The sequence below is a fragment of the Callithrix jacchus genome, chromosome 11 (genome assembly GCF_049354715.1).
Source record: "Callithrix jacchus isolate 240 chromosome 11, calJac240_pri, whole genome shotgun sequence".
In the NCBI taxonomy this organism is placed as follows: domain Eukaryota; kingdom Metazoa; phylum Chordata; class Mammalia; order Primates; family Cebidae; genus Callithrix; species Callithrix jacchus.
The window spans coordinates 31,428,887-31,443,309 of NC_133512.1; the positions used below are offsets into that span (position 1 = coordinate 31,428,887).

Below are 14,423 nucleotides of genomic sequence, written 5' to 3' on the forward strand. Positions count from 1 at the left end.
TTGAGGTAGACACTGTGTCTTAAGTATTTCTGTATCCTCAATATCAGTATGGCAGATTGATGTTTACTATGTGTTTACAAAAATACAGTTAACAGCAGGAAATAATCCTGGCTTCTTAAAAGAACTTAGAATGATTGGATCATAGAGTGAGGGTGACCTTAGTGCTAGCCCTTCACTTTATAGGTAAAGAAATCGAGGCTCAACATAATAGGGGAAAAAGAAATAAAAGCCCAAAGGAAAATGGACTACTCCAATGGAGACCTCAAAAGACAATGGTGTTTCTGTGGTTGTACGTCCACCTTGGTTCTGAGCTTCTTGGCAGCCAAACCAAAAAAGGGAGAGAAGGGAGCTAGTAATTTCTTTTTCTTGTTTTTTTGTTTTTTCGAGATGGAGTCTCACTCTGCTGCCCAGGCTGGAGTGCAGTGGCACGATCTCGGCTCACTGTACCTCCACCTCCCAGGTTCAAGCGATTCTTCTGCCTCAGCCTCCTGAGTAGCTGGGACTACAGGTGCCCACCACCACGTCTGGCTAATTTTTGTATTTTTAGTAGAGATGGGGTTTCACCATATTGGCCAGGCTGGTCTTAAACTTCCAACCTTGTGATCCACCTGCCTTGGCCTCCCAAAGTGCTGGGATTACAGGCGTGAGCCGCTGCACCTGGTGTAATTTCTTTTAATCATAAAGGAAGGATCTTGGCTTTTCCCAGCACTGGCTACTTAAATATTCTCACATGAATTTCTAGAATCTGCCCTGAATATCTTACCTCAACAACTTTATGTAAATAAGTGCATAAGTGGTAGGTTTAGACCTCAACACAAATTTTTCATCGTAAATATAATAAAAGATTTCATAAAGGTAATTCCATCAGGGTCAAAATGTATGATAATTAGACCTATTGATTTATATTAAGTATATAACTAGACTATTGTACAGTCTCAATGAAGAATATAAATATAAACAAAAAAAATCATCCCTAAAGAAACTTTGGGACTGCTCAAGGTCACAAAGCTAGTTAGCAACAGAACTAGGATGAGACTCTGTATCTTCTGAGAAGGTAAGAAGGAGGAGCTGAAAAATCAGGAGATTTTCCATTCTACCTGTCATTCTGTTTTTTGCCTTTGCAGAATTCTGTCTTAACCTCTTTCAGTGCTTACAAATAAATTAAACTGAATTCATTTTTTCTAATAACAAGAATTAGTTGGTCCTTGTTCCAATGGGGATAAATGCCTTCTTTCTGCACATAGGATTTAAGCTTTTTAAACAAGGCACATCCCATGTACTGCATTTGAAAACATGGTGGCAATAGCTTGCCACAGCTCGGAACAGCATGCTCTTTCAGATTGCTCACTCAGCTAGCACGTGTAAATGCTTCAGAACAAATGCTTGTTTAGTCACAACTACAATTCTTAATGTCTAATATACACAAAAGAAAAGGTATTACTATTGGAAATTACATTTCTTAAGAAAATATTTAGGATAGTAAACTGGTGCATCATCCAAAATGAAGACTTAGTCTATTTCATCATCTAGTACCTATTTATGGATCATCTTTTATATGTCCTGCAGTGTGGGGCATACAGATTAAGTCCTTTCTGTGATCTCAATGAGTTTGTACTTTATTTTAGTTGAAGGAATAAAACTAATGTACATAAAATCGACAGAGGAATGAATGCTTAGCTTGAAATTATAAATATAAATATGGATTACCTAATTCAGAGAAAAATTCATGACAACTAAGTTAACTTGAGTCAGGTCTTAGTCACTGGACAGGATTTGGCTGAGTGAGGGTAGATGTCTCTGGGAAGGGAGCATGGAAGGGAGCACTGCATACAGAGGTGAATGAGTGTTGTGCGGAAGGTTGTACTGTGCGGGCTAGAAGAATGACAGGAAAAGGTTGCTAGCAGGGTGGAACAAGCTAAAGTCTGTAGTTAATGCAGCGGAGAGTTAGTCTAAGTTCTTGAGCAGCAAGGTAAACTGATGAAAAGAATTTCTGGGAAAAACAGAGAGGCAGCATTGATAATGCAGTAATCTGGGGCAAGGTGATGAAGGCCTGAATTAGTGGTGCCAGTGAGAATAAAGAGGAATGGGTGAACCTGAGAACAGTTAATAGAGTCATGTATCGGTAGGTAAAATACTGAACAGCAAAGTCACTCTCTACTAAGCAGGACATGATCTTCGCCTAACATTATGAGTCTGAATGTCAGTTTTTACTGTATGGTATTATAATTGTTGACTTTGTAGAAAGTTGAATCAAATATATCATGACTCAGGGATATAAACTAAAATTTGTTATGAGAATTAAATTCTGTCAGCTTCCTTGTCTTTGTCTCTCTTGCTTTAAAAATGGAGTATACAATGCAAGAAGAAAAAACAGTAATTCTTTGAATTAGAGGAACTCAAAGTCACACCTGCATAGTAAATTATAAAGTAATGAGATTGATCTTCATACACCACTAGGGAACTTAGTGTCTTCAATCAGGTTCCTGAATGGTGGTGCTCAAACATCATGGAGGTCCTTGGAGATTGTGTCAGTTTCCTCATTTAACAGGTTAGGAATCTACGATTCAAGCAGTTAATGTGTAGATAGTAATAGTGAAACACCGAGGTTGTACAGTTCCTGTTGTGCATTTTAAAGAGAGCCTTTTGAAATGATGGATATGTGGGAAATGAGAGGATTATTACAAAGTTTCTAGTCAGAGTTAATAAAAAAGAAGAGACTAAAGAGGTAGCCTTGATGAAAGTACTTACACACTTTAAATAGGTATCTAGTCTTTATAGTATTACAGTGATTATGGATAAAGATATCACAGTGAGTACCTGGAAAACAACAGTCAAGTCCACTGATTCTTAAACTTACTGTATTTTATATTTTGTGAATAAAATTACTTTCATTTTCACAAAAGGCTGATATGTTTTGAAGCACAGATATATGTTTGGAAAAAGGACACAAAAATTTTTACAAACACCTGTTGCTTTCAAACACACGGGTAAGGGCTAGTACACCATTAAATCTTATTAATGTTTCAGGTTTCTGTTAAGTCAGCATTCTTTTACTATATTATGGGCAGAAAGTGGATTAATATACTCAAGAAATGACAGTCGTGGTGCTGAAAAAGATTTAAGTAAATGTTGGGTCCTTATTTAAATGTAAAATAATATACCAGCAGAGGAAGAAGATTTAGTTGACTAAATATTAATATTATGTTGGAAAAAGTCTCTGTTTCGCTTTATAATAACTAGTCCTTTTTCCTGCCTTCTCACCCAGTCACTCTTATTGCTCAATAAATATTAATTGGGGCCTAAAATTTTAACTACAAAATAAAACAAATAAAATGATTTCAGTGTTATGAAAATTGAAAACATGGGTGGTAGATCATAAGCATTCACTACCACCTTACTATTATTTTCTTGGATTATTGGGCAAGTTTGGCTTCTTTTGCTTCTTTGATTGCCACACTACATTTTGCCTCGAAGCCATCCATTTTGCAGATACTGAATTTCTTTTGAGTACTATTTTTATACAATAAAGCATCACTATACCTCTGGATCTTGATAGCATTACTGCGGGAGGAGAAAGTAGCTTCGTAATTACCTAACATTGTCAGAAGCTGACTGCAGGCCTCTTTCTAGTGATAACAGAATAACCACATAATGTAGCTTTATAGCACGTGATTAATAGAAAATAATTACATGTCCTACAAAGGGATGCAATATTTCTTATAAATTGACTAGAATGGTTTCCTGTAGATTAAAGGACTCTTCATTATTTTATCAGTCCTCCTGAAGTACAGTCACTGCCTATGTTAGCATTTCAATTGATGTTAAGAGCTGAATAGGTGAAGGGTACCAGATGGCAGACCTCCTTGTACCTGAGAACTGTGTTGCATAAAGATTACATGATGCTTCCTAACCTTTCAAAGATTTAGACGACAGCCTGGTATGGTTTGTCTCTTTATTTTTTGTTTGCTAAGAAGATAAGGTTTGAGAGTTTTCATTTTTGTTTTTTATATGATCCACCTGTGACTTTATAGAACAATAATTAGTTTGTGGACTGCAAAACGACAGTGTATTGGTTGCATTATTTTCCACTGTAAGTAATATATCATGCATTATCACATTTGTTTGGAGGTGGCAAAGAGCAAAGGGAAAGACAGGCAGATTTTCTTTTTCAAAAGGAAACCTTGCATGATATTGAATGTTCAGGCCAAAGTTTAGAATGCTATATTCCAAGAAGCATTTTCATTCCCATTTATAGGCTGCAAATGGTTTAATTGGGATTCATGTTGCTCAGGAGGCTCATACAGAGAATGGTAATGATGAAAGTAAAAGCTCCTGTCTTTGCAGTCTTGTCAACATACTCTCATGGCTGCAGCGTAAATCCATACATTTGCCTGCTATGTTTTTACCTCACTACATTTGATCGTAATGCATTAATTCCAAACAGGAGTAGAATTTGCAATTCCTTACAAATACAAGGTAATAAATATTCTGGTCTTTAACCATTTTTTCATTTAAATCTGATATTTTAGAGTATTTTTATGAACTGTATATTTCATATGTTTTTCAATTATTTTAAACTAAGTGAAGCATTTATTTTAGTCTAAACCTTTTTTCTCCCTAGAGTGCTACTTTTAAGGGATTTGTTTATAGGTGATTAAGCTCCTCCCTGCTGTTTACCACTATGCTTTCTATTTAATAAATCTTACTGTTCTACCATAGCACAGAATCCTCTCAAGTGTGAAGTGTGCCCTTCGTTGATGTAATTTCTTGGTAACTAATTTCTTAAATTTGGGTGTGAGTAGCTTTTTGAAAATAACATGCCTTTAGTTGATAGCATAGACTATGACCAAAGTAGAATATTATAACTTTCTGGCTTGTAACTTGAATCTAAACGTTGATCCCCAGATTGAAAGCCATTCTCTGGAAGCAAGTTTAAGCCAATAATATGTCCTCTCACAGAATGATTTCTATGTCTATCATTGGGGAGCAGGGGGCTAGTTCCTTTTCTCATTCCAAATAATCAGTTTTAAACATCTTCTATTGACACTGGGTAAGAGCTTTAACATTCAGACCTACCCTGTTAATTATCCATTTTGAAATCATACAATAGTCTGATGGTTAAATACATTTGTTTTGTTAAGCATTAGGCTCCAATTGTATTCACTGCCTTAAAAATAGAAAAGAGCAGTTTTATTAGGTACTATTAAGATACAATGGTTGCTAATCATGACTTTCAGTTAGTATTTTCTTCTAATAAACATGTCCTACAGAGATTATAGCCATCAATGGGTTCTGGGAATCAGAGTATCCTCGTTGTTTAGACAGTTTTGACCACTAAGTTCACACTATCAGTGAACTTTAAAAGTTTAAAACTTAAAATCTTGAGTTTATTGCCTCACAAGCCAGAGCTGTGCCCTCAATAGAATAAGAATTGCAGGAGTGGTCTTTTCTCCCCTCTCCCCCTCCACTTTGTTCTTCCAAAAAACCTAATCCTGATACTGCCCACTGTTTGAAAAAGTGCATATAAATTTTATCCTATAATCTCTATTGATAGATGACATATCAATTCATACACGCTAATGAAATGCTACATTTGTATTAAAGAACTGCATAATTTTCCTTTCTGATAGTCAGTAGCATGCTAATCAATACAAATGTTAAGTCTGTACCAGTATTAACATTCCCTCCCCACATATAACTCAATATGCATATGCACATTTATCTATGACTCAGATGCTGGAAAATCATAATCTATTGAATGACTTTTGGGATTGATTTTAAAAATTTATCTTACATGAAAAATTAAATTTGAGCACTACAATCCTTGTGAAGAGTATTGCTTTTGGAAGATATTATTCTTGAAACTTGTAATTCATTTTACTTTGTTTGTGTCTCACTACACATAAATAAATTTGAGACAAAAATACATTAGTCAATCTGGCAGACATGTGAGACCAGTTACGGAGTATTCACAATGCCTAAAGCAGTGGTGTATCTGTCAGAGGAGGAAAAAGGGGGAGAAAAGGAGGCATAGGTTTGCTTATCTCATGTTGCAAAGTAAATGCAGAAGTGACTCATCAATCATTGTGTTTTAGAGCTAGATTAATATTTTGGCTTTATAACTTGAGATACTTTTATTTTCTATTGATCTTCTACTGTAAGGGTGACTAACACAACCTTTATATTCCTTCTACCTATCTATCCTTTATCTAAGGTAGTTTATGATCAATAAAAGGAATAATAAATGCCTTAGGGAAACTATTTTAAAGGAATCTATTTGTGAATTATTTTTTAAGCAGTTTTTTGGTATTTTTAATGTTTCCTTATTTTCTAATTTATCTATTAAAGTGTGTATGTTAGATTTTCTTAGGAAGGGGCACACCTCTATCAACATTCTAAATAATTTTAGGTCATATAAGTTTAAGAAATAAGTAGTTTATTATAAAAAATTATTTTATCCTCTCTAGATGATAAGCTTCTTGAAGGCAAATATAGTATCTTAAGGATCCTGGCTTTAACCTTCTATAGCCCTAACGCATAAAAGGTGTACCCAAGAGCTTTGTGGAGTCTGAGTAGGCGTCCTGAGGTAGTTTCATTTTCTACGTTTTCATCATGAGTGATTGTTTCTGTGTTCTCTGCCCAGTAATAAACAGGCTTTGTGTTATACCTCAATTTAAATTGTTGCCTAACAGCATTTTACAGTGTCCAGAAACAAAAGGATGAAAATGTTTTCATTTGCAGCTCAAGCTCTTTTAACTTTATAAATAAAATAAGATTTCTAAGAAGTTGCATACAAATGACATTGTACTTACACCAGTCTAAAGGTTAATATTGCATATTGTTTTTAATTAGGAATACAATAGATATGGCTGGTGGGTAGGAGAAATGAAGGGAGTCATTGGCTTGGTGCCTAAAGCCTACATAATGGAGATGTATGATATTTGAGAGTCCTGGGTAAGTACATTTTAATCCAATATTCTGTAATAGCTCATATGTTCTCTTGGTCTCTCGTTATGAGTCTTTTGCCTTTTTAAAAGTCTTTAGAGTTTTCTGATAATACAAAGATTGTGCCCCTAAATCTTTTTTGTTTTGTTTGATCTGGTTTAATTTTTAAAACAAATTTTTTAAATAAAAACTTCATGGAATTTACTTTGGAAATAAATAGATTATTTAGAGAAAGTTCCTTTGATAGTAACCAGCTGTTTTCCCAAACTTCTTCCTCTTCAGTAAAACACCACTTTTATGGCCTTTCTGAAGGGTTGGATTGACAAAATGTTGAGTAAAAATACATTTTTCCTTGGCTAAAAGTGTAATTTTTTTAAGCAGGAAAAATCAAGTTTCAGCTGAATCAAAAAATTAAAATGCAGCGTTCCCTTTCCCCTGCAGAAAAGGAAGATTCTTCTGCTTGTCTGCAAATGCTTTGGATTTAGAAGCATCACGAAAGCACTGATGACAGCTCCTAACCCCTCTTTGTTTTGTTCAACATCACTTGTCTTTGACTGTACTTTATGCAGTCACTCATTAGAATATTCCTCTGATGTGAAATTAAATGAAGGGTATTAATGTAAATTCGATGCAAGCAGTAAAGTTATAGCTGTTGCTATTTTGCAAAGAAATAATTATAGTTTTTATTTACCCATTTGATTTGTGTGAAGAATTCATCACTATTTTATACATACCATATAGTCTACTATAGTGTAGTAGTCTACTATTGCAACTTCTGTTGTGAGTTGTAATGTTTCTTAATCATTGGACCTCAATTAGTTTTAGAGTGTAATATATAATTTCATAGCATTTTAAATTTAATATATCACACAAGTTTTTCTGGTAGGTGCTAAAGAATGTGGTTGCTAAACAAATGCTGAAGAATGTTCAAGCTTTTAGATAATTTATTGTTATTATTTATTTTCACACAATAGTAACATGTTTTTATGAAAGAAGTTTTACAGATTGGCACATGTACTTCCTATTAAATATAGCCACAAGAAAGAAAAAATGATAGAGTTGCAAATAGCAGTGTGCTGTCACCTGCCACACAAGTGCATACCAGAAGTATGATTTGTGCAAAGCATTTTACCATACAAATATCCTGGTTTGATGATGGGCCTGGCAACATTTTCTACTCGACTTTTGTTTAAATTTAATGAAACAAAAAAAATTCATAAGAACCTCCATCCTGCCACTAACGAAATGGTATAAAGAATCTCCCAGCCTGGCCAATGTGGGGAAACCCTGTCTCTACTAAAAATACAAAAAAATTAGCTGGGCTTGGTGGCGCACCTGTAGTCCCAGCCAGTCAGGAGGCTGAGGCCTAAGAATCGTTTTAACACAGGAGGCAAAGGTTGCAGTGAGCTAAGATCGCACCACTGGACTCCAGCCTGGACGACAGAGCGAGACATCTCAAAAAAAAAAAAAAAGAAAAATCTCAATGTATTCTCAAAGTAAAAAGGCATAACCAAACACACTCTTATCCTGCCTTATTCCTATGCTATTTATGTCCCATCACAGAATAGCAGATCTGAGTCTTTTCTACATATTTCTCAGAGCACTGAAAACAAAAAAAAAGTTTGGAGAGGAGAGTGTAGAAATCCCAGTGGTAGCATGTACCAACAGGTGTGTAGAAAGGTAGTGTTAGCCCAACATTATACTCTGCTGCCTGAACAAGATTTATAGAATCATATATATAATTACCTTTTCATGTATATTTGAAATCAGAGGTATTTAAAATGCCTGTGAGATAGCCTTAATATATGTCAAAAAGCATTGCTGATTGGATAATTATTTGGAATACACATAATCTCCTAATATTGAGTCATTACTTGTCAGGTATTACCTTTATGGAACTTTTCAATGTCTTTGCTTTGTGAAGATTCTAACCATGCATTTAAGCTGGTAATATTTTAAAATCTCCATTATTTACGTAAAACTGTTTACAAGCAGTGTTTGAGAAGGTCTGTTTTACCATTATCCCCTCAATATCATGATCATCCAATCTCAAATGTAAAAAGAAAAATTTGATATTAGGGATTGTGACTAAACAAATTTATATATATTGACATTGTGAAGTTAAAGTTTTCAAAAATTGCATTTGTGCAGTTGTTACTTTTTCTACACATAGTGTCATTGAAATAGACAGAAATAATCTTGGCAAAAGTTAGACAACCAAAGATGAATTTAGTGGACTGGTTTGAGCAGTTGAAAAACCAAAGCCGTTGTTTCCAATGACAGGGTAGCCTTTGTGGGTTTGGGTTTGGGTTTGTGGTTCAGGCTGAAAAGAAATTTTTATTCCTAAGCCAGTAGATGGCAGCAGCTTTTCATTGCAGACAAAAACCACTTGAAACCCCTCCCCCACGGCACAAACTCGCCGGTGATGGAAAGCGTTTAGGTTTCTGCCTCCTTTTACAGTTAATCCAGGAGAGGGAGTCCTTTGCCAACTGATGACCAACAATTCCAAGCCAGATAGTCTCGTGAACAGTGACAGTACAGAAAGAAGGTGTCATTTCTGTCCAGAACTCCTCTGGCCTTTGTTCTTTTTAAACTGGAATATGGGTGAGAGACAAAAGATAAGAAACAAAAGACTTCAAACTGGAGTGACAGGAGAAATAATCATTACTTTCCATTCATGACTGCTTTATATTCATTTGATGAAATCATTTGTATACAACTAGGGAAAAAGTTCTCTTTACACCCTTGACAATAAATACATCACACACACTTCAAAATCATAATATCATTAATATGAATTTAAACAACATGGCTTGTTAGAAAATATGCTAATTGCTATGTTCTCATTATGTTTGCTTAGCTTTTATTTGTTTTCCTATGAACAGTTAGAGAGCTAATTTTTTTCAAAGGTGATTGTAAGTCATATTTTATATAGCATTTTGCTTGATTATTTGCTCTGTACTGAATTTGTACTCTATTGCCATTAGATCTTACAATAATGTTCCACTCTGCAAATTTTTAAGGTTCAAATAAAGTTTAATTGTTTGCAAACTGTTATGATGCTAATAATTCAACAGCCTGCTGTGTTACTAATGAAATTACTTTGTTATGATTAATTTGGAAAATAGTGTGTTGATTGTAGTAATTAACCACAACAAGGTGAAGTAAATGATTCTAATGCCATCTGGCCTCCAAACTGAATGAAGAAATGAAATAGGGCTGTCATCTGAATTTATTCAAAGAAGTCAGGATAATACAAATGACTTTCGTTGCTACAGGATTTATATTTAACATAGCTCACTCCCTACTATTTTTGCCACTTTGCTGCATATGACACTTTCTTTTATGGAAAAAGAATGTTGTTTAGTCAAGCAATTGTTTTGAATACTTGATTTTATTGTAAGCTGATTATTTCTACTCTGTTCCAATTTAATTACAGATAGTTATATAAAGTATTATAGGACCATGGGAAAAAAAATCACTTTTCATCAATGTGTAGGTGAAATCTATATATGTGGGTTTTGTTTTTGTTTTAGGTTTTTTGTTTCACTTTTGCTATCAGTATATAAACACTTTGAATATAGCCTTGCACAAAGATTAGGGCTACCATGCAAATGTCCTTAAATATGTACAGTCAAAGGCTCACTTAGTTCTTGTGCTTTATACTTTTTATATAATTTTATGTAATTTCTCCACTCTACTACTTGCTAGTCATTCATTGACTGGTACTATCCAGGGTCATAATTTAAAATAGAACTGAGTTATATATTCTAGATTCAGATTTGCAGTTAGAAGAAAACTAACCCTAATATACATGTTGTTTAAGAGCTTGAACTTCACCAGTGAGACTGAAGTGAAGCATTGTAAGAATTTTTGAGTAAAGTTAGAAATTTCAGATAAATCAATTATTTGTATTTCATTTGTTGGAGTTATAGACACCCACCATATAAAGATCACTTTTACTTCTCTTAAGTAGATTCAAGAATATTGAAAAGCAATCCACATGGTAAAGAAAGAGGTAGTGGAGAGTAGAGATCAAAACATGATCAAGCCATGGAAACACTGCTTCATTCAAAGGTTGAAAGGATACTGTGTGTGTGTGTGTCTGTGTGTGTACACTATATATATACATATAAAATAAAAACATTTGATGAATATGGCCTTATCAGTAACATATTTAGTATTCAAAAATACAGAGAAACAAGGTCTATGCTGTTAAAATATTATTATACAAGTTTAATATACACTCAAATGCATAACAGTTTATCATCTGGATTGGGAACAAGGGATTTCTAGACATCTCAGCTTTAGCCAGTTTATTGTACACGTACTGCTTATAGTTGAGTTCTTCCAGAATATCTGTTAGAACCCATGATAGTATAATATTTTGTTATGAGATAAATCTTTAAAAATTATATGTGCGGGGTAGCATGGAATGATGTTTCATTAATGCTGTGTTTGAGGGACTTTTTCTTTTTCTGCTAGTAGAATCTGTTCTACCATTACTTATATATAAACATATTATTTATTGCCAGCATGGCACAAAGTACATAGTGTAGATCCAATAAATATTTGTTAATTAACTGATTTGGCACCCCACAATATCTCAAGACCTGATATTTGAGAAGAAAAGAGCTTGACTGCTAAACCTGATAGGGAAAATGCCTTTATACAGTTAGTATATCCCATAATACCATCAATGAGTAGATTGGATTTTCTCATTGTAACAGAAGTAGTGAGATTGTGAATAATAAGAAGGTTGAGCTGTGGTAGATAGTCCTTAGATGTTTCCTTCCTTTCTTTCCTTGTGTTCAGTGTTGTGACCTCAAATAAGGGGCACAGGTGCCTTGGGCAGCTTGGGGCAACTGATCTACTTTCACTTTCCAGTGAAACATCCCAAATCACTGTTGCCCTGCATTCTACTTGGGTAATATCTGAGAAGCCTTTCCTGTATCCGATTATGAAAGCATTCTAGCTGTCGCCTTGGACAGATCAAAAATTTCTGCAAGTAAATGAGAAGTTTCATAGTCACTGCTAAATCTAATCATAATTTAGCTTTCCTCCTTTTTGTTAACTTGTAGTCCCTATTTATTTAAAGTTGTATGATTATGTTAACTTAAGTGCTTTGAGTCCCTAAGATGAAAACCATAAATGCAGAAACTTGCCTTAGGCAGAGCACTGCTCAGTTTAGGTGTGCAGTGTTGAGAAAAAGGGGCTGGAAGTTGATAAAGCCAAAGCACTTGAGTATTTGCAAAGGTGTAAATACAGAAAATGCTCCCGAAGCCTAACTCTTAAGTGCCTTTCTTAATGCTGGAACTTTGGAAGGTGTTTCCCTAGGTTTCTCTCTTTTTTTTTTTTTTTTCAGTTTTCTTTTTTATTATCTATTACTCGGAGAGGTAATATAGCACAGCACTTGTCTGTCTTCTGTTTATTGGCTCCAACTTTGTAATATGAAAATATCACTCCTGCTAGAGTAAAAGCAGGTGCCATTTTGTAGCTTGAACTGCAATTTACTTCTTGTTTGAGGAAAATGTCACATAGGTACTCTCAAAGGAGAAAATTAATGACACTAGTGTATGCTGGTTAAAGACAACTGCTTTAGCGGAAGAGAAAATTCCCACAAAATAAGCAGATTTTTATACACTACCCTCCCTTCCTAGCCCCCATGGAGTCTATTTAGAAAATCCCGTGTCCTTTATCATGTCAAATGTGATGATACCAATTTAACTAAGACTAGTAATAGTAATAGATAACATTTACTGAGTGTTTGCTATTTGTCATGCTGTTCACTTTTCATTCAATTCTTATGACAACCCTATGAGGTAAGTTCTGTTTTTCATTACCATTTTCCCGATTAGGAATCAGGCCAAGTAATTTGTCCCCAAAGCCTTAGGCCAGTGAGTTTCCTAACCAAGCCTCACACCAGCCTCTTTCTATTCTGCTGTGCAGTACTGTGATGAAATAAAACTAAATACTTCAATTCTTTATATATAATAGGCATACAACAAATGCTTGTTGACCACTGATGATGCCACCATTTCTATAAAATAATCTGAAGCATGTGAAAAGAATCATCCAATAACTGACAATTGGAAACTGATTTTGGCTGATTTAGTCAGTAAAGCATACCAAATGATCATATCAGATCCAAAGCAGCTGATCTACAATGGAGACCAAACTTTTATGCAGGAACACTTGACCTTCCAGTCCAGATGAAAATAGGGAGTCAATCAAAGCAGCAGAGTCCAGAGAGGACACCAGGCCAAAGTGACCCTTCCAAGGACCTTTTCCTATCCTCTCTACCTCCTTCACTGTGAAGCCCACTAAACTGACCAGCCAGGGGAACCTTGAAGAGGACTGTAAATCCAGCTGCTTCTGTCTCAAATAGTTGTTTTTTCGGGGATGGTTTTAAATGATAGGTTTTAAAAAATGGTTTAAAGGATTATTAACAGACTGTACAGTCAATAAACTTCATTGTCAAAGGTGTATAATTTTGTGACTGAGTGATGGCAATGTCTGACATGACTTACTTGTTGAGATATGAATTTGTTTAAGAAGAAATTTTTAATTGGAATATCTGATACATAAGTACAAGGTCTTATTCCTTGGACACTCAAGTAATACCTTGTACTGGGCCTCATAAAGACTTTTATTGTGTTTTTTGAAGACTTTTTAAACATTTTTGTACTTCAGTGATTGGAGGCCGTCTCCTCCTCCTCCTCCAGTACCCTATAGTACTGTCTTACAGCCCAAGAGAAAGGGGTGTGCCAAAGTTCCATTTGCAAGGGGTATTTCATTCTGTAGAGTTCTTTGAAATGTTTCCATGCCTACTACTCAGAACATCATACTTCTGAAGGACAAGGAGAGAATAACTGCACTGTCCTAATCTCCAGCTGCTCACCAAGTAGATCTCAGTGGTGTAAAATAACCTGTCCCATCTGGGGTACGCTACTAACTCCTAAGTCAAGCACTGGTGGTCTGTAAAGTCTCTATGCTCCCTGCTTTCATCTCCTTGCGCCACTTTCCTCCTCCTCGCCCCCCCTTCCCCTCCTCCCCCTCCCTCCTCCTCCTCCTCCAGGTTTTCCAAGGATCCTGAGTCATATGAGTCATAAGCTGTTAGGATTCTTATCGCTCTACAGAGTTCATAATGTCAGGTGTGCCCTCTGCTTTCTGGGAACCCAGCAAAAACAAGGTGTGTAACTGTGTTTATCCTGTTATAAGCATCCTGAATTGAAAACTGAAATGGAACAATCTTGTGAGTGTGTGTTATCTCTCTGTTGCTTTGCTCCAGTTGGTCAGCATATTTGCTTTATTCTTTATTATTATCTCAGGGCTTGCTATTTTTCTTCCTCTCTAATTAAGTGATTCCATTTTGAATAAATTACATTTAAGTGCCATCCTGTGCAAGGGATATTTCAAACAGAATTTGACATAGTCTTCCCCAAGTAGATTCATGGTCTAAATCAGACAGACAGGAT

General features: G+C 35.2%; 1 protein-coding gene across 16 annotated transcripts in view; it reads left to right on the forward strand.

Moving 5' to 3' along the window:
* The window catches only part of SKAP2 (src kinase associated phosphoprotein 2), a 432,987-nt gene extending 419,556 nt beyond the window's left edge, over window positions 1-13,431 (forward strand). For 10 of the 16 annotated variants that reach the window (XM_078342524.1, XM_078342522.1, XM_078342525.1 and 7 more), the window contains 2 exons: window positions 6,853-6,954; window positions 7,387-9,996. In XM_078342524.1, the coding sequence (XP_078198650.1) occupies window positions 6,853-6,945 (93 nt within the window). In that variant the 3' untranslated portion in view covers window positions 6,946-6,954; window positions 7,387-9,996. Of the gene's footprint in view, window positions 1-6,852; window positions 6,955-7,323; window positions 9,997-12,942 lie in introns of those variants that run through there. The other 6 variants (XM_078342519.1, XM_078342520.1, XM_054237142.2 and 3 more) reach the window with 3 other exon arrangements.
* The last annotated feature ends 992 nt before the right edge of the window (window positions 13,432-14,423 follow it).